Here is a 24,406-nt window from a genome sequence, read left to right as displayed (position 1 = left end):
CGGGTGAAGGACCTCGTGCGACCAGACTCGCCTCTGCCCACCGCCTCCGGAGGTTGGGTCGCTGTGGAGCGCGAGCATTACGAACGTTATTTCGAGGACCCCCTGGACCTCTTGACGCGCGCAGGGTTGACGAGTGAAAGCGAAAAGGAGGCGATGCAAGAGGCTTTGGCGAGAGGCGTTTTGCCGTGCTTCGCGGCCGAAGGGGAAAGCTTACCCGACGCGCTTGTGAATTCCACCCTGGCGCTATCGTTCGCGGCCAGCGGGTTGAGACTCTCTGCGCCTCGTCACCTTGGAGGAGTAGAGCGGGGTCGGCGAGGAGTAGAGGCGGACGGCCGGTCCGCGGTGAGAGTCACCGTGGCGGGTCTGTTGTACTTTGCGGCGTGGTACGTGCTGGTGTACGGTAACGCTCTGCACTCTCGTCCCAGCGCTCTCGAGGTTCTGGCTCGCAACCCGGGAGGAACGGACGCAGACAGGCACTTGCGTGCGGCCATGGAACTGAAGATCGACCGACGCGCCACGACAGGAGACTGGGGAGAGGACGACGTCGGCCCAGACCCGTCTTGCCGCTACTCTGTCCGCGGGTACAACGACCGCAGCATCGTGAGAGCCATGCTGATCGTGTTTGAGGGATTGCTCGATGCTCGAACCGTGCTGCGCGCGGCACAGCTGTACGTGCCCGAGCTCACGGCTCAGCTGCCTTTCTTCATGGCCCTAGACGTCGTTCCCTGTACGGTGAAGAGCGCGATCGAGGCACGCGACTCGTGGTTCGCTGCCCGCCTAGGCAACGCGGAGTCGTCTCCGGACGACCCGCCTTACGCCTACCTGGGCGACATTGCCCACGGGATTCGCAGCAGTATGAGAGGCGCCTTAGATCGCGGCGACGAGCGGCCCGTCGCGGCTCCTCCAGCGAGCCTCGACGCTCGAGCCTCAGACCCCTGGCACGGCTGCCTCCTGTCTCTGAGCGAGAGCGACGACGACTGGGGTTCTATCCTCAGTTGCGCGACGCGCGACCTGGAGAGCATGTCTGTTCAGAGCGACCCAGATTGCTGGGAAAACGAGGTGGAACCAGGGAACCAGTACGTCGATTCGACCGCTCGCCATCCAGGCACTGCAGACGGGACGGAACGAGTAGCGACCTGCTCTGAGAGCGCCCCTCGAGACCCCCCGGTCGCCTCCGGAGATCAAGACGTTCCGAGCGCGGCACTCGCGCAGCGTGACTGCCCTCGGTCGACGCTGGAAACGCTGCTGGTGGTGGACTCTCCAGATAGTCTCGGCTTTGCGCACCAAAAGGTTTTTCCCAGCGAAACCGCGGACGCGAACGAATGGCCGGGCTTTGTTGGGGTGAGCTCGGTTCCGAGTCTGAGAAAGCCTTGCCTGACGAACGTGTGGAATACGACTTTCGCCAAGACGCGCAGGGACGCCGTGCCGAGCTCAGAACCTGCCGTATGCAGCTCGGCGTCGCGCCCATGCAAAACCCTGGCGGAAGCGCTCTGGCTGATGTTCGTCGGCGCGTACGGACGCCGAGAGTCGGACTCGGCTGCCCTGACGGTGGAAGCCCTCGCGGTTGTTGTACACTTGGCCTCGAAAATCATCGATAGAAATTCTACCTCAGGCCTAGGGCCCTGCAAAGACATAAAGGCCCTGTGCGGCGACTTGTACGCAGCGCCGGAACAGTTTCTGCCCGTCGTCTCCATAGCGGCAGGTTTGTTCGGGCGCAACGTCACGGTCTGCTCGCAGGGGACCTTCTTTCACATTTGCAACAGCCATCACGGGAACTCGTGGGTGCAGGGCTTTCTGGAATGCGACGGATCATCGTGGCAGCTGAGGGGCCTGCCGCCGCACACGACTCCAATCGAACTTCTGTTCGAGAGTGGACCGAATCACAGAGCGGGCTCGCTCCGCGCCTACGCGAGGCTACACGACCTCGATGTGATCGAGGTTCCTTCGGACGGTTACTGCGGATTCCACAGCGTAGCCCAGCTCCTGTTCAATGACACGGCCAGAGGGGAAACCCGCGCGTCCCTGGTGACGAGGACGGCCGAGTTTGTGTTTCTCAACGCGGAAAGGGCAGACGTCAGAGAGACGTACCTGACAGTCAACGGACCCAAAAACGTCTCTGAGCTGAAGCGACTCTTGTCTGAGGAGAAGAGGTGGCTCAGTGTACAGGAGGTAAAATACATGCTAGAAGCTCACGGCAAACGCTTGGGACTCCTCACGGAGACGTCGTACCCGATCTACGATAGGGCTTGCGCTCACATCGTGTGGACCCGAAACCATTACGAGCCCTTGAAACCCAAAGTGTTACGATGCTGAGCTATGCTGTTTTCTGTCAGATGTTTTTTTTTTTATTTTTCCTTGTTGTTTCGATGAGGTGATGGAAATAAAAATCAAAGACATACCAAATTCTGTGGTGCACGACTGAATTCTTTATTTTGTGAAAAAGGAATACACTGGAAATACTGTACATGAACACAAGTACATGAACACAACCGCAATGCAGTCAGAGGGTGAGTTTCTTTGCTTCATGCGAGATAAAGTAAACTGCAAAAATGGTACATGGCGACTGCTCTCGGTAGAAGCGACACGGGTCACTACACAGTCAGAAGGAACATTCGGTACACTGCCCCGTTGCCGAGTGAGAGACGGTGCGTGCGCTACAAATTGAAGCAAATTGAAGTGGATGAAACCTAATAGTACATGCTGCTTTGAGTGTCCTCTTCCCGCTGAGGGAGCCCTAGAGAGCTTTCCCCCGCCCCGTCACCGTGCGTGTGCTCAGACCCTCTCGAGGTCCACCCGTCTCCAGCCACTCCTTCCCCGTCGAGTTCTTCGTTCTGATTGGCAAAGGCGGCGGCGAGCGCTCTGGTGACCAGGTCGTACCTCTCCAACGGGTTGAGCTGAGCGAGGGTCACGGGCCCGGCGACAGCGGGCTCGACCACAATCACCCGATTCCACTTGATGACTTGATTTTGTATCCGTACGACAAACGGGCCGTAGGGTTGCACCTCGAAGCCTTGTTCCGTGGGCAGAGAAAGCATTTCGTATCGTCCGTCTCTACCCAGCACGTCCTCCAGCGGGCTTCGCGGTCCCGTGGCTCTTTCGGAAAAGCCGCACAGCCCGTACACTTGGTGGATGAGCTCCTCGTCCTCGGGCAAAGTCCACTCTCTGAAGTAGTTTCTCATATCCCCGGCCTGGAGCCACGACACGCAGCTGCGCTCCTTACTGCGGCCGCCCTTTGAGCACATCGGAGAGCCGTAGGCGGAGTGCGGGCACGCTCCGAAAACGGCGATGTACGCCCGCTTCAGCTTGTCAGCTGCCGCGTCGGGCACGTATTGTCGCAGGTTTAGCTGGGAGAGGGTTTCCCACACGGCGGCCAGACCTTCCAAGGCGCCCCATGCGGGCCCGTTCCCGTCCCAGACGTACAGCGTGTCGACAAGGCACGCCAGCAGGTCGACCCTAAATCCCGTCTTGACCCTCCAAATGCGAGCCGGCTGTATGCGCTTCATGGTGAAGCCGAGAACCCTCAGGGAAAGGATCTGAACTCTGAGGAGGCACTGTAGCACGTGGTAGGCCAGCAGTACCTTGTCGTCGTAGAACCACGACACGAGCGACCCCTTAGAGCACCCGAGGTTCACAGACCCGGGGCTCTCGCCCACAAACACCCCAAGCGCCATTTCCTCCGTGTCTTTGGTCACGCAGTGTAGGGCGAAGGTGCGTGCAGCAAAGGAGTGGACTTGCAGGCGCGTGTGCATGTCCAGCAGATTCACCAGAGACTCGTAGGCCATGTGAATCCTGTGTATGATCAAGCCCTGGACGTCCTGGACGGTGCACACGGCACCCAGGTAGTTGGTCTTTTTCCCGAGCACTCGAAGGAGATGTGGCGTGTCCTCCTTGCACAAGCTCGGCAAACTGTCCACGAGAATCTCCGTGAGCCTGAAACCCCGGTCCGGCGGAGCGGAGAGGTCCACGGTGAAGTACCACTGCTCCGAGAGCTCGCAGTTGAGCACGGTGCGCTCCACCGCCGGCACGTAGGCAAACCCTGTGGGCCATGAGAGCTTCGTGCACCGGGCGTGCCCCCGTCTCGTCATATCCCCGTCCCTGTGCGAGTACTCTCTGCCCATCCTCCACAGAAACCTTTGGCAAGTGATTGATCCGTGTACCAGGTCCAATACAGCTGGCCCCCGCTGCATTTGCTTGTCCTTTGCGCCCGGGCCCCACGCGTCCCATCGCTCCGGCTTGTTGAGTCCGTGGCACGGCCTGCTGACGCAGTCCTCCTCTGAGTGACGTTTCACGGTGAGGTTGCTGATCAAATCGGTTATGTCCCTCGAAACCAGGTAAGTGACGGGGTGAAAGCGGGCGCAGTCTGACAGTTGCCTCTCCCGCCGCGAGAGCCCTCTGGACCTCCATCTCATGCAATTAGCCTTCTGCACCCGCTCGCGTTTGGCCGAGCTGAGACTGTCCTCCTCGCCGCGACTGTCCTCCATTCGGATGGGGCCCTGAAGCGACTGCCTATCTGCGCTTCCCGAGGGGTTGAGTCCTCCCGAAGCGACGAGCGCCTCTTCTCCGTCGCACCGGGTCGTCTCTGGCAAGGGGTCCTCCGATTTTAGGCGAAGAAGGGTTAGAGTCGTGTCCGCACTCGTGCTCTGCTCGGGGTAAAAGGACTCTTGTAAGACTCTGTACACCATGTCGCTGCTCTGGAAATTGTCGATGTCAGTTCTGGCGAAGAAGAGATTCGTAGTGTTGTCTGTCACAATGCAGTCCAGGGAGCCTGCCGTGTGGAGGGAGCCTGCCGTGTGGAGGGAGCCGGTCGAGCGAAGGGAGCTCGCCTCGTCCTCGTCGCAAAGTCCGAAGTCCTGCAGCTCGGCGAGGGCGTCCCGCTTTTCGACCTTGGCACTGGGCGAACTGTGGCAGCCTCTGGGTGCGCGGCGATCCAATCTCTCCCATTCCGCAGAGAAGAGGTCCTCGTTCAGGGGGTTCACGTCCGCGTCTAGGTAGGTCACGGTCCGCGGCTTGCTCGAAGGTTCGCTCGACGACCCGCGAGAGAGAGCCAGTTCCCTTGTCAGATCGCTGCTCATCTTCATAATGTGCTCCAGGCCGCAGCATTCTTCCAGCGTCCGCTGGCTCGCGGACTGGGATGCCTCTGGAAAAAGCGGCTGACAGGGATCCATCGTCATGCTTTTTGTGACGTGCGGATTGCTCAGCGTGTTACTCTTGCGCTTCCTCCTGCCGGTCTTGGTTCGGGCTGGACTGGTGGCACGGGCGCGTCCCGAAGCCTGGCAAGACAGAATTTCCGCCAGGGTCTTACAGCGCTCCAGTGTCCTCCTCGCTGGCCCCAGCGAGGACAACTCGTCCTCCTTCAGGACCTCTATCATGCAGGCGAGCCCGGGCGCCGCTGCGGCCCCGTCGCACCGCGTCAACCAGTCGAACCGCTCTCTCAAAGAGCTGCGATCCCTGGACCCGGGCCCCAGCCACGTGGCCCGCGGCCAGCGCCCCGTCTCTTCGGACCGCGGCGGTCTCCCGAGGCAATCCAGCACCGTGGACCAGAGGTGAGCGTCCGCCATGCCCGTCCTGCAAAACTCAGAGATGGCGGCCTCCGTTGTCGAGCCATCGTCCGGGAGCGCTCCGGCGCGCAGCACGCTCAGCGCCAAGTTGGAGCACGCGGCACGAAAACTGTCTTCGTCGTCGGTCAGCGCAGAGGCCCTGTAAAGCCCGGGCATGGAAACTAAGGGGAGCAGCGACATTGTCTCCCCTGTGTGTCGGTGGATGACGAAGGCGCATGAGAGCTTGGAGGTGCGGCTGTGAGAGTCGTCATCCTTTGCGTTCTGGTACAGAACTCTGCAAGGATGGCGATCGGTGGAGCGGAGGTCTCTCAGGGAGTCCAACACGCAGACCAGCGCTCTGCGGACCACGACGTCGCGGACCTGCTTTCCTCGGGTCTCCCTCAGCCAGCTGTGGAGCGGCAGCCACCCGGCCCCCGACGTTGTCACCACGTGCATGACAGTCGACGGCGCTCCTCCCGCTTGCTCCAGCGCGATGCAATCGAGCTGAGGGTAGTGCTGCCCGACCCCCGGTGAAAAGACCTGTCCTTTGTCTTTCAGCCTGACCCTCCGCCTCGCTCTGCATTGGTTCTCGTAAGCCCTCGCGGCTTCGTGCAAGGTTTGCTCCAGGTGTTTGTTGGAAACCAACACACTCAGGACGACGGAGACGTCCCCGTGGAGCGAGGTGCGCACCTCGCGCACCCTCACCAGCGGCTTACTCTGTGTCCTTTGGCTCGTCATTTCGGGTCCGGGCGCGGCCCTCAGCTCGTGAAACAGGCAATGGTTCCTCACGAAGCCGTAGAGGGGTTCGGGCATCCTCAGCTCGAAGCGGTCGGTCGACGGGGTCCACGACCAGCTCTCCAGCTCCGAGCCCAGGTTGAAGTAGTAGGGAATCGAAACGCCTAGCCTGGTGCTCTGCTTGTCCTGATATCTCCACCAGAGCTTGAGGATGCTGGCATGAAGGTGAAGCTCCTCTTCTGGGTCGTGAGGCGAGCGCCGGGATGCGTCGGGACCTAGCGCTAGAAGTAGGTGCCTGGCGACGTCCCTCAACTCGCCGGGGGATCTGTAAAACGTGTAGCGCCTCCTTTTGGCCAGGCTGACGAAGAGCATTACGAAGTACGGAGTGTGGAGGGTGGCCAAGTGTTCCAACCGCCGCAGGTTCAGCCCCACTTCTTGCGGTGCGCGGTTATCGCAGCGATCTTCCACCTCCAGCACGTGGCGACACAACGATGGTTCGAAACGTATTTTCACCCCTCTGCACAGCTGACAATATTTGCACTGGCCTGAGACGAAAAACGAACTTAGTCCGATCGAGCCCCTTAGGTCTTGCGGGTGGTAGAAGTAATCTCTGCGCTCTGCTGCGAGGCGGTCCCGCTCCCCCGGTGGAATCTCCCACGTAGCCCGATTGCAGAGGTAACAGATGGCCTCTTCGACGCAGTCGAAGCAGTCTCGGTCGACGTGGAGTTCCAGAGCACCTGCGTGCAGTGCTGCGGCTGCCACCAGCCACTTGGAGACGCCGTCCTTTGGATCCATGGGCTCAGCTGCGCAACTGACAAAAAAAAAACATAACACAGAGGAATGGTTGGGCAGGGGTGAGAGACAGAGGAAAGGACTCAGATGATGATGATGATGATGATAATGATTATGATTTGTCACAGACGCGGTTAGTTTTTTTTTTTCACTGCGTTTTTATAACTTTGCCTCGTCCTTTTCACTGGATCGCTTCGCGCTTCGAAGAAAAGTCTGAAAAGTCTGTTAATAACCCTCACGTGACGCCCGCCATGTAAGCATCACGAGCGCCCCCCTGTCATCTTGACTCGGCGTCACAGTTTGTAAATGTTCAGCGAGGTGTCGCCGTCCAACACTGTGTGCGTTACCATCAGTCTGTACTCTCTGTCTCTCGCGTGGTAGTACAGGGTGTGTTGCACGGCTATGGCGAGGCAGCAAGCCCCGTCCGTCTTCCCGAGAGCCCAGGTCCTGAACTGGTCCCGAAAGCCTTGCGGCTCACACACACGGCGAGACCTGGAGCCGCTGCTGAAAGGCGTGGGCTTCAGGGTGCCCAGGGATGCCGGCAGCTCGTACCAGAAAGCGGGAGATCCTGCCCGCGGGAAGCCCATCCTGCTCGAGGCCTCTGGGAGCTCACCGATGGCCGCCGCGGCGAGCCCGACATCTCCCTCGAAGTACGTGTGCGCGAAGCAGGAGGCTTCACCCTCGGGTGGCTCGGGCAGAGTCCCCGAAAAACCATCCACGTCTACGATGATGTAGCGCACGCCGAGACTCTCGTTTTTGTAGTCTACGCTGCGGACGGCCGCGGGCAGCACGGTGACGTACCCGAAGAGCCAGGCCAGCACATCGGACTCGATCTTCACAGGGTCGGGCACGTGGTTGGACCAGACCACCGCCTGCATTCCCCTGATCTTCGGAACCGCCTTCATGCAAGCGCTCATCACGTCGAAGGAGTTCCAGCGGAGGTCTATCACGCAGGCTTGCTCCGTTCTCATGCCGATCAGGTGGTGCTTGCAGGCGACGGCTTTCTCGCATGACTCCGGAGACACCAGGTCGAGCGCCAGGGCTTCTCCGAAAAGCCTGTTTCCGTATTCGGGCGTGGGTGCCGTGATGGCGCGCCCTATCACGTACAGGGCGCTGAAGTTGTCGCGGCCCGGGAAGAGCTCCAGGGTTATCTCCTTGGGCAGCGCGCTCTCGAAGCAATGCGGCTCTTCCTCCACCGAAACCGGTCCCCGTCTCTGGACACGAAAATTAAACTGGTCCACCACACAGAGGGGTCTCTCTGCGGTGCATCCGAAGTGGAATGGGCGTGATTTGTACACGTACAGTCCCGGAGGCAGGGTCCTGGAACGGTCTACCTGGTAGACCAACACAGAGTCGCAGCATTTGGGGTATCTCGCGCTCCGGTTGCACATCAGCCACCTGTACGCCGCTGCCACCGGCTCCATTTCGTACGCCCACAGGACTTGGGACTGGGCTCTGGCGATTTCGCGGGAGGAGCCCTGCCCGCCCGGTTTGGTGGCGCACCGTCGGCGGCGTTCGGGGTTCGGAACATCTGCGCCGTCCCCCCCTCTGTAGCGCTGTTCCGCGGACGCGCTAATCCGTTGCGCGCAAGTGCAGGGCCCTTCTTTCGTGCCATGTCGCAGCAACGCGTCCACTGCATGCCTAAAGTTGAACCTGTGGTGGGAGCAGTTGGTCGTGCCCTCTCCGAGAGACCTCAGGCTCACGCCTTCAGTTCCGGGGGCGTACAGCACGCCGCCGATCACTGGCACGGGGTCTAGCGCCAAGGCCCTGTACAGGGAGCAGCACAGCTCCCGCTTCGCTTCCATCGTGGACTGAGCTTCCTCGGACGGCGGAGGGGGCCACGGGTGTTATGTCGACGATTTCGCGAGGAGAGGGGGAAGCTCCTCGAGAGGGCCCTCACGACGCCTTTGCAGGGAGGGTACCCGTCGAACTGTTGATGGAGTGTAAAAGAAAGCGTCAGAAGGCCTCAGTGGAGGCCGCTCTCAAGTCTACGAATCTATACAGGAGAGTTTCCACGATCAGCTACGTCGGCGGAGCGTCCAAGGTCGGCAGAGCGAGGGTCGACAAGCGGTCGGGGTGCGCAAAGTGCCTGTCGTGTCTGGTGACCTTGGTCAAAGGCAGCAAGCAAAGGAGCAGAGCCGGCGTCAAGCTCCGATGTCCTTGCGAAGCCAGGGTGTGCGAGACCTGTTTCGTGAATGACCCACACTGGTACCTGACGGAGCCTCACTTCAGCAGCTGCCCGTCCCTCCGCGGGTTCATCTGTTCCACGTGCGCCTGTTTTGCAGGACTCGTCGAGAAACCATGTTGCCTCTGGATGTGCCCGGGCTGTTCGGACGGGGTCCGAGAGAAGGGCGTCGCCTGCTCGCTGTGCTCAAAACCCGTGCCTCGCGGGAAGCCATCCGCGCGTCGCTCCCTCTGGTGCGAAGCGGCGGATCCGGGTCGACGGGCTGCGGAGCCTCCCTCGGACGCCCCATGTTTGGACGAGGGCAAAGTCTCAGACGGCAGGGAGCTGATCAAGGCTCGCGTCTTGGAGCGTGCGGCAGAGAGAAGACACCTGTCGTCTGCCGACCTCGCCGTCCTCTTCCCGGAGTGCGAGCCTCGGCCGGGCAGATGCTCGTGCGAGGCAAACGGCGACCCCAATCCCATGTGCCCACGCTGCACCCCCGTGCTGGCCGTGTTGGAGCTGCTGGCCAGGAACCCGAAACCGCTCATGGCATCTTTCGCGGAGCGCGCGGTGCCGGGACGAGCCCTGGCCCGTAACACGTACGACAGGGCCCTGCTCACGGAGATGCTGAATGACAGAGGGCTCCCTAGGTGCGCTAATCGCAACTCCTGCAAAGGAATGCTGGTCAACGTGCGGACGGGCCCCTTGACGACTCTGATGTCCCCAGAGGCTTACAAGCAATATGTTCTGGAACGAGATAAGGTGCAGCGCTCGGGCGACGGCGAGCCGAACATCGTGCCGCAGCCTTCCTGCTGCGTCCTGTGCCTGCTGTTTAATCAGTCCGCCGCGGTCGCGCAGATGTGCGGTTCGCAGGGCCTCCGGCTCGAAACCCCCCGCACGGACCCCGTGTACTACTTCAACGTGAAGTTCGCACCAGACGTGGGCCTGCCTGAGGTATCGGTGAGAGACTACCAAGGGTTCCTTGTCAACTTTCAAGGTTCCGTGGGAAGCTACAAGCCCGCGTTCTACTACAACTGGAGACACATGCTGGAAATGTTACACAGAGACGCCTCTGGAGCAGTGACCCTCATTCACCCCGGACAAAGGCAGCTTTAGACTCTTCGAGGTACGATAAGCTGTGCTCGAAAAGGGCGACTGTTTTGTAAAAGAAAAAAAAAAAGAGAAAAGCCAACCGTTGATCAATTAGGATTTAAAGTATGAACTCACTTACGTGGTCCTGAGCTCTAAGCTGTGCGATCCAGGTTCAGCAACACGAAGCCTTGTGAGATTCTGCAAAGTGGAAAAAGAGGGGAGTATGCAAAGGAAAGATTGCCCTCCTCTGTGTTGCTCTTTGCAGCGTGACAACTGGCTTTGCACGGGCCCTTGGTAGAAATCTGCCACGCTGCACTGAGTCTTAATCTCTGTGGTTGGACCTCACTGTCCTCTTTGCCCCTCCCTCTTTCCCTGCAGCGGGTGTGGGGGGGCTTACAATCAGCCTCCTCCTCCTTCAGAATGAAGGCCCCACCTTCTAACGTTTCCTCTTTTTCTTCCAGTGTCCTCCTTCTCCCTCTCTGTCTGACTCTGCCTCGCTGAAGTCTGACGGGAGTGCGGCGGACCGGAAACGGAAACTAGACCAGAAGATTTGGATCACAGGCCCTTTAAAACTTGTTCCGTGCAAACCAAGAGAGGTCATAGTAACCTTACGCGAGTTTAACAAAGACTGGAGGGAAGTTGCTCCGTGAAGAGCGCGACAGTTCGAGAGAGAGAAAAGAAAAATCAATCCTTCTGCCATGGAAAAGTACTGGAAGACCAGCTTTTGCCTGGGCAAGGGGGGCTTCGGCAAAGTGTTTCTGGGAAAGAGGCGAAGCGACGGGATTTCCGTGGCCCTGAAGATTATCCCGCTCTCGCGTACGAGATGCTGCGAGGTTGATGGGACCAGTAAGCCATTCGAAGCTGTCGCCTTGGAAATGGTCTCCAAAGACCCTCCGTTTCCTGGGATCATCCGCATGCTGGACTTTTACAAGACCCCGTATAATTGGGTGATAGTCACGGAGAAGCCAGAGAACACGCAAGATCTGTACGAATACATCACGATCAGTAAGCGTCTGCGCGAGGACACGGCCAGAGAATTTTTAGGTCAGGTCATCCAGGCCTTGCTCCACTGTCACAGCCGCGGTGTTGTGCACATGGACGTAAAAGACGAAAACCTGCTGGTGGACCTGACGACGCTCGAGCTGAAACTCATCGACTTTGGCTCCGCCGAATTTCTTGAACCCGACAAAGTGTACGACATGTTCCACGGGACTGCGGCATATGGGCCCCCCGAACGGCTCACACAAGGATGCTACAAAGCTCTTCCATCTGAGGTTTGGTCGTTGGGGATTCTTTTGTACGACATGGTGCACGGGGACATACCATTTGGAAACGACAGGGAGCTCCTACTGGGCGAGCTTAGATTCGAAAAAGACCTCTCTGAGGACTGCGTGGCCCTGATAAAATGGTGTTTGAGCAGGACGCCCGAAGAGAGACCGATGCTGAAAGACATACTGGCCCACCCTTGGATGCTGAAGCGAGGCTCGGAGGCGCACGAAGGCGACGCCACGGCTGGAGCCCCGAAGCCCACGCGAGGGGATCTCCAGCAATCGGAGCCCGGCTCTGCTCTGGCGGCCCGAGCCCACGATGTCGACACGCCGACCCGTCGAGGGTCCGTCTCGTCCGTGGGAAACGAAAAGCAGCTTCGTCCGGCGATGGCGACGCTCTGCTCCGAGGGCTTCGGATCAATCTGGAGGAGATTGCCGTCCTTCGACCGACTTCCCAGTCGTCAGGGGAGTATCGCCGCAGAGACAGGACTTACCAAGGCTCGTTGCCACTCAGAGGTCTCGCAGAGCGGAGCGCATCGTCCGGGTCAGGGGGAGCTCCCAAAAACGGAGTAGGATGTAGGATGTTGAACAAAATGGCTAACTGCTCATGTTGTATAGATGCCAGTTCCATGATAACTCAATAGAGCTTGTTCCCTGATGCCTACTGTACAGTTTTTTTTGCCTTGTTCGAATAAAAGTCAAACTGGAACCTCAACGTTGCATATTCGCTTTCTTTTTTGCTCATGGGTTTTGTCCCAACATGACTATTTGAAGAGATATTTTTCTAATTATTGGATACATCACACAATCTCGGTTTTTAAAGATTGAAAAATTAAAAAAAAAATACATTGGTGTGTACATTTTTAATCGTATAATGGTCAGTATATACACGTTAGATAAAGTGATTACCACACACAAAGGTTACATGATTTTGGTCAGCATATACACAGGTTAAATGAAGTGATTACCATATACAAGGAATGGCAGCCAGAGCTGTCTGCTGTGACGTTACTTTGATGACCCAGACCTCCCGCTCGCCGTAGCACCAACAGAGTGGGGTGGAAATGAAACGGTCCAAAGAACCTTCATGCAGCTCTACTCAAAAAGAAAAACAAAAACAAAACAAGAGTGTGTTGGAAAAGTCAGCAGAAGTCAATGGTATTTACTTACCAAATACCAAAAGAAACAAAATTAGTTGTAGCGTTAGATACAAGGGGGCTTACAAAGAGGCTCCGACCCAAGTTTAGGGACACTGACCTGAGTTCTGAGACTCAGACCATCAGAGGAAGCTTTGGACCCTAATCTCTCACAAAAAGAGTCTCAGTGAAAATCTGCTAAAAATGTATACTAAAAAAAAAAAATAGTTCCACACGCTCTCTTGTAGGTCCGTTCGACCCCAACACTAACTAAAACTAAACAGTAGCTCCGCGCACTGTCTCGCGGGGTCCGTGAGACCCAACGCCGACTGGAACCAAACAGTGGGTCCGCGCGCTGTCTCGCGGGGTCCGTTAGACCCCGAACAGAATTGGAACGAAACACAGGCTCCGCGCGCTGTCTCGCGGGGTCCGTGAAACCCCGTACAGAATTGGAACGAAAGACAGGCTCCGCGCGCTGTTTGCACGGTCCGTTAAACCCCGAACAGAAGTGGAACGAAACACAGGCTCCGCGTGCTGTCTCGCGGGGTCCGTGAGACCCCGTACAGAATTGGAGCGAAACACAGGCACCTCGCGCTGTCTCGCATGGTCCCAGCGACCCCGTCTCGATTTGGAACCAAACAGTGGCACCTCGCGCTGTCTCGCGTGGTCCGTGAGACCCCATACAGAATTGGAACCAAACAGTGGCACCTCGCGCTGTCTCGCGGGGTCCGTGAGACCCCGTAGAGAGTTGGAACGAAACACAGGCTCCGCGCGCTGTCTCGCGGGGTCCGTGAGACCCCGTACAGAGTTGGAACCAAACTGTGGCTCCGAGCGCTGTCTCGCGGGGTCCGTGAGACCCCGTACAGAGTTGGAACGAAACACAGGCTCCGCGCGCTGTCTCCCGAGGTCCGTGAGACCCCGTACAGAATTGGAAGGAAACACAGGCTCCGCGCGCTGTCTTGCACGGTCCGTGAGACCCCGAACAGAATTGGAACCAAACTGTGGCTCCGAGCGCTGTCTCGCGGGGTCCGTGAGACCCCGTACAGAGTTGGAACGAAACACAGGCTCCGCGCGCTGTCTCGCGGGGTCCGTGAGACCCCGTACAGAGTTGGAACGAAACACAGGCTCCGAGCGCTGTCTCCCGGGGTCCGTGAGACCCCGTAGAGAGTTGGAACGAAACACAGGCTCCGCGCGCTGTCTCGCGGGGTCCGTGAGACCCCGTACAGAGTTGGAACGAAACACAGGCTCCGAGCGCTGTCTCCCGGGGTCCGTGAGACCCCGTACAGAATTGGAGCGAAACACAGGCACCTCGCGCTGTCTCGCACGGTCCCAGCGACCCCGAACAGAATTGGAACCAAACAGTGGCACCTCGCGCTGTCTCGCGTGGTCCGTGAGACCCCGTACAGAATTGGAACGAAACACAGGCTCCGCGCGCTGTCTCGCGGGGTCCGTGAGACCCCGTACAGAGTTGGAACGAAACACAGGCTCCGACCGCTGTCTCCCGGGGTCCGTGAGACCCCGTACAGAATTGGAACGAAACACAGGCTCCGCGCGCTGTTTGCACGGTCCGTTAGACCCCGAACAGAAGTGGAACGAAACACAGGCTCCGCGCGCTGTCTCGCGGGGTCCGTGAGACCCCGTACAGAATTGGAGCGAAACACAGGCACCTCGCGCTGTCTCGCACGGTCCCAGCGACCCCGTCTCGATTTGGAACCAAACAGTTGCACCTCGCGCTGTCTCGCGTGGTCCGTGAGACCCCGTACAGAATTGGAACCAAACACTGGCACCTCGCGCTGTCTCGCGGGGTCCGTGAGACCCCGTACAGATATGGAACGAAACACAGGCTCCGCGCGCTGTTTCGCGGGGTCCGTGAGACCCCGTACAGAGTTGGAACGAAACACAGGCTCCGCGCGCTGTCTCGCGGGGTCCGTGAGACCCCGTACAGAATTGTAACCAAACACAGGCTCCGCGCGCTGTCTCGCGGGGTCCGTGAGACCCCGTACAGAGTTGGAACGAAACACAGGCTCCGAGCGCTGTCTCCCGGGGTCCGTGAGACCCCGTACAGAGTTGGAAGGAAACACAGGCTCCGAGCGCTGTCTCGCGGGGTCCGTGAGACCCCGTACAGAATTGGAACGAAACACAGGCTCCGCGCGCTGTTTAACACGGTCCGTGAGACCCCGAACATAAGTGGAACGAAACACAGGCTCCGCGCGCTGTCTAGCGGGGTCCGTGAGACCCCGTACAGAATTGGAACGAAACACAGGCTCCGCGCGCTGTCTCGCGGGGTCCGTGAGACCCCGTACAGAATTGGAACGAAACACAGGCTCCGCGCACTGTGGCTCCGAGCGCTGTCTCGCACGGTCCGTGAGACCCCGAACAGAATTGGAACGAAACACAGGCTCCGCGCGCTGTTTAGCGGGGTCCGTGAGACCCCGTACAGAATTGTAACCAAACAGTGGCACCTCGCGCTGTCTCGCGGGGTCCGTGAGACCCCGTACAGAATTGGAATGAAACACAGGCTCCGCGCGCTGTCTCGCGGAGTCCGTGAGACCCCGTACAGAATTGGAACGAAACACAGGCTCCGAGCGCTGTCTCCCGGGGTCCGTGAGACCCCGTACAGAATTGGAACGAAACACAGGCTCCGCGCGCTGTCTCGCACGGTCCCAGCGACCCCATCTCGATTCGGACCCAAACCGTGGCACCTCGCGCTGTCTCGCAGGGTCCGTGAGACCCCGTACAGAGTTGGAACGAAACACAGGCTCCGCGCGCTGTCTCGTACAGTCCGTGAGACCCCGAACAGAGTTGGAACCAAACTGTGGCTCCGCGCGCTGTCTCGCGGGGTCCGTGAGACCCCGTACAGAATTGGAACGAAACACAGGCTCCGCGCGCTGTCTCGGGGGTCCGTGAGACCCCGTACAGAATTGGAACGAAACACAGGCTCCGCGCGCTGTCTCGCGGGGTCCCAGCGACCCCGTACCGATTTGGAACCAAACAGTGGCACCTCGCGCTGTCTCGCGGGGTCCGTGAGACCCCGTACAGAGTTGGAACCATCAGTTTTTCTTTGAAAGCTCAAACACGAACCTGTTTCTGTAGATCCATGACATGTGGGTTACAGTGGGCCACAGGCTGGTTTACCTTCTCCCTTTGCTGCGGATCAGCAGCACCAGTGTTGCTGGCTTGTGACTGTGGGGCAAGTAAGATTAACTGAATATCAAAAAAAAACAAGTTGTTTCAAAGAAGTTGGATTTGACGAACATCCCACGTTGACCAACCTCAGAGTTCTTCATTGTTTTGGTCCTCGCCTCGTAGTTTAGCATGTCAAACGGGTCGAGCCACTCACCGTTGACTGTCTGTCCGGAATTGGACAGAACCAGACTGCAGGACAGCAAAAACAACCAGAGCATCTTCTCTGGAGACCAAATTGGTTTGAACTAACTAGCTAGTAACGGAAGAAGAAAACTATGGAAGCCGAAATTGCTTCCGGTTATTTTTTTTTAAAAAAAAGCAGCAGAAAACCATTTAGGTTTGTTCATTTGTTTCTCTTGACCTTTCTTGATCACATAAAAAAAAAGAAACGTAAACACAAACAGTACACTTCGAAAAGCCTCAAGGGCGATGTAGAAAAGTGAATGCTAAAGAAAAAAAAAAAATACTTGGGGTCAATCGCACCCCATGAGCCAGCGGGTGGAAGGGAACCGGAAAAGCGAGACCCCCGGTGGTGGGCCATGAGGGAAGAGTGAATGCTAAAGAAAAAAAAAATACTTGGGGTCAATCGCACCCCATGAGCCAGCGGGTGGAAGGGAACCGGAAAAGCGAGAGCCCCGGTGGTGGGCCATGAGAGAAGAGTGAATGCTACAGAAAAAAAAAAAAATACTTGGGGTCAATCGCACCCCATGAGCCAGCGGGTGAAAGGGAACCGGTAAAGCGAGACCCCAGGTGGTGGGCCATGAGAGAAGAGTGAATGCTAAAGAAAAAAAAAAAAACTTGGGGTCAATCGCACCCCATGAGCCAGCGGGTGAAAGGGAACCGGTAAAGCGAGACCCCAGGTGGTGGGCCATGAGAGAAGAGTGAATGCTAAAGAAAAAAAAAAAACTTGGGGTCAATCGCACCCCATGAGCCAGCGGGTGAAAGGGAACCGGAAAAACGAGACCCCAGGTGGTGGGCCATGAGAGAAGAGTGAATGCTAAAGAAAAAAAAAAAAAACTTGGGGTCAATCGCACCCCATGAGCCAGCGGGTGAAAGGGAACCGGTAAAGCGAGACCCCAGGTGGTGGGCCATGAGAGAAGAGTGAATGCTAAAGAAAAAAAAAAACTTGGGGTCAATCGCACCCCATGAGCCAGCGCCAATCCCCTCAGTGGCCACACAAAAAAAAAAAAAAAAAACTTGGGGTCAATCGAACCCCACGAACCAGCGGGAGGAAGGTGGTTGCTAAAAAAGTGGCGCCCCTGGTGGCTGAGGGCAATAAAAGAGAATGGGGTATTAGTGACCCCTAGAGGCAGGGTATAGAAATGAACGGTGGAAAACAAGACCCCTGGTGGTCGGGGGGTATAACTAAAATGGAGAAATGGCGGCCTCTGCTGGACGGGGACAAAAAAGAAAAGGGGGGTTTGGCGCCCTCTACCAGTCGGGGATATAGAGGGTGCCTGAAACGTACAAAAAATTTTTTTCAGGAACTCGACCCTCTTCGATTGCGGGGGGTGTACCGGGGTGTACCTGTCTGGGGTCAATACCAAAGGGGGGTATGCGTTTTTAAAATGACCCCCCCTCCTTACCTTTTTTTTAATCCATGTTTTTCTTCCCCCTAAGACAGCACAAGGGTTAAGATTAACGCATTACCTATTGAGTTTTATGACTGATTTCATGTTCTTATACAAATACTGGTTTGAAGCCTATTGAGATGACTATTGTTGTAATATTTGGACTACATAAATGAAAGGAAATTGAATTGAATTGAATGTTTGGAACAACACTTGTATTTGGTTTTGTCAGAGGATCTCATTTGCTTCTCAGCTCTGACACTTTCACATGAAATTCCACTTGACATGAAAAGGCCTGAGTACAACCCAGATGCTTGTGTTCACAGAACAAAAACACGTGTACATGTTGGACCTAAAGCATCGACACATAAACAGGTTTTCCATCTACTAAGCTCTGTGGAGATGAATGAGAGTGCTCAAACAGACACAGGACCTGGATCTTATTCCATGTTTGCTGGACGGACCCAGTGGCGGTTCTACACTAACTTACTCCCCTAACTTACTCCATGAATTTTCTAGACTTGTATTACAGGGGGGTCAAACTCAGTCACACAGGGGGCCTAAGTTAAAAACACACTTAAGGTTTTGGGCCGAAGAAAATAAACATTTACTGAACACACTAAAGCTAAACTTTTAAACCTTTTAATCTGAACTTTTTGAACATAAATATGAATAAAAACAGGAACACAAGTTAACTTAAACCCTAAATAACTTGTAATATTTTGCTCTCCATAGAAATATATTCTGTCAAAATTATACAAATATGAACATGCTGCAGAACAAAACAAAGAAAGCCTGGAAATATTAATAAGAAATTACAAATCAAATATTTCCGGTTTTTTTTTTGCTCTTTTATCATTTTTAGAGCATTTTTTTAGAGCTGGACTCCTGCTTCATTTTTAGCAATAATTTCTTAATGTGAGACGTCATGTATGTCTTTGTGAAACATATCAGAGCGATTAGATCTAAAAAAAACTTATTGTGATTAATATTTTTATGTCTTATAAAACATTAAAGACTAAATCATAGAATTCATCAGTGGGATTACTCCAAAAATATTTGGCATTTCCCTAAATTTGTGCAACACCAACAGCAGAAATCCTCCAAAAAAACCTCAATCCATAAAAAATGGTCTGCCCCCACCAACCCCTCCCCTTCCCTCTGACACACGCGGCTCCGTCTCTATGACGGGAGGCGCAGCTGCGGCCCAGAGTTGATTGTCAGATAGAAAAAGACTCCCAATCACCTGTTAGTGTGATTCAGCCAGCCACCGGCGAGTTGCGCCCCCCTCTCGAGTTTTTTGACTTATGTTCCAAAGACTACCGCAAAGAGGTGTGGCCGCAAGCGTCTTGCAGCAGAGGGCGGTGGTCACGTGCGCGTCGGGTCTGCTGTGTCGGAGCAAGGATTTGTGGGAAATAATCCCTGTTGCCTGCTTTTGTCGAAATTGGGTTGAGCACGGCTGTTTGTTCTGCCTAATTCCTTTTCATGTGCCTGTTTCACGTTGTTTCACTTAGAGTTATTTCATCTTTTTTTTTTTTTTTTGCACCATAAGTGTGAAAAGGAAATAGGATGAAGACATTCTTAAGAGGCTGTTGTGTCAAAATAAAAGCGTAAAGTGTCGGCAGCTGAAGCAATTTCAAATTAAAAGCACCAGGCTTCCTCTTTGAATATAGTAGCACATTATGTGTAACGCATCGGGCACGGCAAATGCCGCCCCCTATGAAGTGCCGCCCTGGGCGACCGCCCACATCGCCCATATCAAAAACCGCCACTGGACGGACCTTTGGTTACCGTGTCCTGGTCAGCTGGGGGAGGTATGAAGTCTGAATCTAAGCAGGGAAAACACACATTTACAAAACCCAGCTGCTAATTTGACGCATTTGCTGCACACAATCACCCAATAATTTATGTGGATTTACATGACCAATGCATTCCAGTTTTCCTTTCATGTGTATGTTTCTTCCTTCATTTAACATTATAAAGGTCACAGTTTGAAAATATAAACTATTTAAATCAACATTATTTATATGTGAAAATTAACTTTTTCTTGACTTTTGCAACAATACAATTAGACAATTAAAGTAGAAAATAGACAGTCAGCCACCTCTTTACCGTATGCTGCAAGCTTCTAAAGAGGATCCCAGGGACACAAAACACTGAAATTATCCAAAGTAAGAACAGATTCACGAAAAAGAGAGAACTTGTATTGTGACGATAAATGTACATTTTTCATCTTTTTTAGTGTCCTTTTCATGTGTGGACACGTTTACATTTAATGCTTTTTTCAGGTTGGTCAATAGTGTCCTCTAGTGGACACATAGAGAAAGTACAACCCAACGTTTTTATTGACGTTTTTGATTGATATCGTTTATGATTTTGATGGATTCACTTTATGTCATCTATAAATGCAATCAATTATTGAGTAGTAGATTAAAAAGTCGTGAGTAAATTAAAAATTCGAATTATCATGGTATTTATAAACTTTTTTATAAAATCCACCATGACAATTCTATATATAAAAACATTCCCAGTGATGTTTTAGTTAGGATTATGAAGTTTTTAACCAAAATCTCACAACCTAAATGTCTTTAAAAGCCATGTTTCATGTTCATCTGAAGCCTCTGTTTTATGGAGTGATATTTTTTGCCACCACGTTGACTAGAAAGTTAGAAAGTTTTGTGTGCAACGTGGTGGCAGAAATATCACTCCATACTCTATCTAAAACTCTACATGGGCGTGGCTGTTGGTGCTGAGCTGAGTAGGCCCGCCTTGACCCCTACCCTTTGTGATGATAATGACGGTCTTGCATAAGTTTGTGGCGGGGCACAAATGACACCGACTGACAGTCTCTATCCTCCAAAGTTTCTCTTTAGCGATAAAGAAACTATGAAAAAATATTTTTGGTTCGAAATCGACACTTTTTGAACAATGTGTAGAATGACAAACGTATGTGTGAACCAGACCCTGCTGTTAAAGACGATTACACATGAAAAAGAAAAAATAACTTTGATCAGAGAATGAAAAATGCTTTGGACTACATTAATAATAATAATGGATTCGCTTTTCCAGACTGTCAAAGCACTTTCAATGTGTCCATTTTTCATTCACTCCTCATTCTTACTTGGTGATGACAGAGGCGTGGCTGCCAGTCCGCGCCCACGGCCCCTCTGACCATCACCAGGACATTCCCCAGTGGAGCCGCACTGGAGGCAAGGAGGGTGAAGTGTCTTGTCAAGGACAGTTGCCTGGGGGGAAGGGGGGGTCGAACCGCCAACCCTTCGATGACCTGCTCAACCACCTGAGCCACTGCCGCCTAGATTAGAATTCAGGCTACATTGCAGCAGCGAGCAGCACTGGCTGTGGCTCAGAAGTGATTCGATGGAAGCACGTGCAGATTATTGAGTTACCATACACAGCAAATACAATGAAACGCCAGAAAGAAAGTTATTCACACGTATTTTTCCAAATACAAGCAGCCGGTGCTGGTCCTCCTGAACACCGACCTGCACGTTTTCCATGCTTCCTGACGTCTCCACACCTGATTCAGCTCATTGTCAGGCTCTGCAGAAGCCGGACAGTGATGGTCATCAAAGCCAGCTGTGTCTGAGCAGAGCTGGATATAAAAAATGAAGGACAGTGTTCCCCTAGAATGACTTAGATGACTTAAAGTCCCACTCCAGCCATCTTTTGATCTATTTTTAAAGCGTTCTTAGTGGTTTTTTGATCAGGATTGTGCCTTCTTTTTAGCTAAAATCCCAAAACCTGTATTTTTTTCAAAGAAAATAGTTTCTGCAGAGTGACAGGAGCTCATCAGTAATACACCTCTGAGTTGATCTTCAAAGCAGAACAACATGTGGCCCTTTTACTCTGATCTCATTGGCACACCACAGGGCTGTGTCCTCAGCCCCATCCTCTAACCCCTGTTCACCCACGACTGTGTGGCTTCTCACAAGGACAACATCATCCTGAAGTTTGCTGACAATGCGGCCGTGACAGGATGCATCACTGGCGGGGACGAGGCAGCCTACAGGGGGGAGGTGGCCACTCTGGTGACATGGTGTGAGGACAACCACCTCACCCTCAACACAGACAAGACAAAGGACATGATGGTGGACATGAGGAAGGAGAGGAGGAACCCTCATCATCCGCTGCTTACCCTGGACCTGGAAGCAAAGAGGATGAGCACCTCTAAATGTCTGGGGGTCCACCTCAGTCAGGACCTCACCTGGACACTCAACACCACACAGCTGGGGAAGAAAGCTCATCAGAGGCTGAGGAAGTCTGGCATGTCACAGAAAATGCTCAGTGACGTCTACAGCTGCGTTGTTGAGTCCATTCTCACCAGCTGCATCACAGTGTGCTACGGCAGCTCTAGCGCCATGGACGCCAACTCCTGCAGAGAGGGGTGAAGACTGCGTCCAGGATCACCAGGACTCGTTTGCCCTCGCTGCAGAGCATCTACAAATGCAGGGTCCACAGGAGAGCTGCCTCCACCATCAAGGACCCCCACCCACTCTCAGACTCACTCTCCTCCCCTCGGGCTGGTGGGACAGGAATGTGGAGTGCAGGACCACCAGACTCTCTTTCTTTCCCTCTGCCATCAGACTCCTTAAAAGCGGATAGGAGTGTATAACAACAGACTGCACCTCTGCACATAATGGCTTTTTATTATTATTTAGGATAATTTCACCTTAATATTCAATAACTCCACATGTATCATGCTGTTTAGCTCATGAAAGTCTGCACAGTTATTCACTCTCAGCTGTTTTATACAGCTTTAACCATTTACTGATTAACCTGTTAATGTATTTCCTGTAAATATCCTTCTCTGTTTCTTTTTATTCATTCATTTTCTAATCCGTTTTTCCCTTTCGGGGTCACGGGGCTGCTGGAGCCTATCCCGGCCACTTATTGGCGAAGGCAGGGGGATTTTGGGGATAGAGATACTGTCTGTGGTAAGCACTTGCAGAACCATTTCTTTATAGAAGGTGTCTTGCTGGTGGCTTATTATGTCCACCTGTTGTCTATTCCACTTACCGGTACTCAAAAACATGTGAAATAGATCAGACAGTGTTGCTTCCTTATTCAACAGTTTGATTCAAAAGTGTGACTGACTTGGAGTACCGTTGAGTTATTTAGGTGCTCCATTTATTTTCTGAGCAGTGTAATTCTTTTGAACCAACGGAGTCTCCAACTTTACAATGTCCAGCCCAGTTGCTGGTTTCAGAACGTTGTGAGGTGGGCGGAGCAAACTTCTGCCATCCCACTTCAGGCTACTTTTTCACAGAGCTGAACAAAATGGATGATTAGAAACTCAGAAGGTTTGTGTCTAAGGCGGAGATTTGGCACCATCTCTGGTTTTGTTCAGGGTGGTTTGATATAGCTAAAGAATGAAATATATGAAAAGCAAACTAAACAAATAATCTACAAGGTATTCAGATATATGAACTCTTGAGGAGACCTGGTACACGACCTGTAAATTATATCCAGTAGCTGACTTATCCAAATATGTCAAACATGATAAATGTAACACATGGAAGTCTGCTGCTGTTAAAATCCTGTCTGAGTTGGATTCACCAATCCTGGACTCTGTGAACAGACAGGTTCTCTGTTCAGTGTTTCATCAGGATATTTGTTATAATTGTTCCGGTATGTTGAAAAGCAGGCTGTACAGTGGATCAGTGGTTCGCATTCTTGCATTACAGTGAGAAGGTGCTGGGTTCAATGCCTGGCTGGATTCTTTCAATAGTTGTTTATCCATTGACTATGAACTTAATCAAATTCAATTTGGGAAAATTCATTCATTCATTCATTCATTCATCTTCTTAACCGTTTATTCCCTTTCGGGGTCACGGGGTTGCCGGAGCCTATCCCGGCCACTTGGGCGTAGGCAAGGGATACCCTGGACTGGTCGCCAGTCTGTCGCAGGGTCAATCTGGGATAATAAATCTGCCTAATGGAAACACAACTATTTAGAAAGACTCTGTATTATCCAAAAGAAACTATTTGTGCTTGAAGGAGGTTGTTTTGGAGGCGTATTAAAATGAACGTATTTCATAAAACTTCAATGGAAAAACATTTTTTCTTAAATTAAATGAGTCACGTGACCAACAACCGGATGGCGATGTGCTTCTTGGTAGGAACTGGCAGCTGTGGTCGCTGCACAGCGGGCGCCACCAGAGGTCCCACAGCGTCACAGCTCATCAGAAGTTGAGCGTGTCATGTGGAATTGTTGAATCCACAGCTCCTCTGGAAAATCACCAACCACCACATTCCTACAAAGGATGAATCCGTAGCTCCTCCCACGTGTAAGGACCTCGCCGCTCCACAGTCTGAAGAAGACGCCGATGTCTCCTTTGATAGATGATGATGCGCGATAGAGCCCTGGCAGAAATCTGAATGTATCTGCTGTCAAAGCATTGTTCACATCCGTCACCGTGTTTTTGAATGGCTTATCGCTTGAGTTGGTTTGTGTTTGTTCTCATACTTATGATTTAAAAGAAACAGTGTTATTGCAAAATTGTGTTTTTTCAACATTTCTAGAATTTTGATCATGTTTGTGCATACCTGTAATGGAAACACAGCTAATGTTAAGTTTGCATGTTCACCTAAAGTGTCCCCAAGTGTGCGTGGGAGTGATTGTGTGCTCTGCGACATACAGCTCACCTGTCCAAACTGTACCCCGCCTTCACCCAACGGTAGCCGTGACAGGCTCCGGCAACCCCATGACCCCTAAGGGGTTAACAAAACGGACGGATGTTGGAATGCAGCAAATGAAGTTTCCTGTTTCACTGAAATTATTCATCTCATGTCGTAACTAACGTCCAGTTGGTGGTAAACTTCCTGTCCAGTCTGGGAACTTCTGGAGTTGTAATTGTGCTTCAGTTTTTTGTATTTGTGTTCTGCTTCCATGCAGCTGAACATT

At 53.6% G+C, this 24,406-nt stretch overlaps 2 protein-coding genes and 1 pseudogene across 3 annotated transcripts in view; 1 reads left to right on the top strand and 2 right to left on the bottom strand.

Moving 5' to 3' along the window:
* Positions 1 to 17,518, bottom strand: part of LOC144993981 (uncharacterized) — a 32,935-nt gene extending 15,417 nt beyond the window's left edge. The window contains exons 1-3 of the mRNA XM_078950094.1: positions 17,497 to 17,518; positions 15,997 to 16,099; positions 15,806 to 15,907 (exon numbers count right to left, since the gene is read on the bottom strand). Coding sequence (XP_078806220.1) covers positions 15,806 to 15,907; positions 15,997 to 16,041 — 147 coding nt within the window. The 5' untranslated portion in view covers positions 16,042 to 16,099; positions 17,497 to 17,518. The remainder of the gene's footprint in view (positions 1 to 15,805; positions 15,908 to 15,996; positions 16,100 to 17,496) is intronic.
* LOC144993979 (uncharacterized) lies at positions 2,404 to 12,686 on the bottom strand. Its single transcript, XM_078950090.1, has 2 exons — positions 12,557 to 12,686; positions 2,404 to 7,083 (listed from the first exon to the last, which is right to left on the bottom strand). Exon 2 carries the CDS (start codon positions 7,065 to 7,067, stop codon positions 2,688 to 2,690), a length of 4,380 nt encoding a protein of 1,459 aa, XP_078806216.1. The 5' UTR covers positions 7,068 to 7,083; positions 12,557 to 12,686; the 3' UTR covers positions 2,404 to 2,687.
* LOC144993877 (serine/threonine-protein kinase pim-3 pseudogene) lies at positions 11,019 to 12,161 on the top strand (annotated as a pseudogene). The gene has a single exon (XR_013657156.1). The product of XR_013657156.1 is annotated as a serine/threonine-protein kinase pim-3 pseudogene (transcript).
* Positions 17,519 to 24,406: the final 6,888 nt, after the last annotated feature.

The sequence above is a fragment of the Oryzias latipes genome, chromosome 7 (assembly GCF_053564925.1).
Source record: "Oryzias latipes strain Hd-rR chromosome 7, Olatipes_Hd-rR_3.1".
Taxonomy (NCBI): domain Eukaryota; kingdom Metazoa; phylum Chordata; class Actinopteri; order Beloniformes; family Adrianichthyidae; genus Oryzias; species Oryzias latipes.
This window is presented reverse-complemented; position numbering and strand designations above follow the sequence as displayed.

Coding starts and splice junctions, on each gene's coding strand:
- LOC144993979 (XM_078950090.1), bottom strand. CDS start 7,067: ATGGATCCAAAGGACGGCGTCTCCAAGTGGCTGGTGGCAGCCGCAGCA.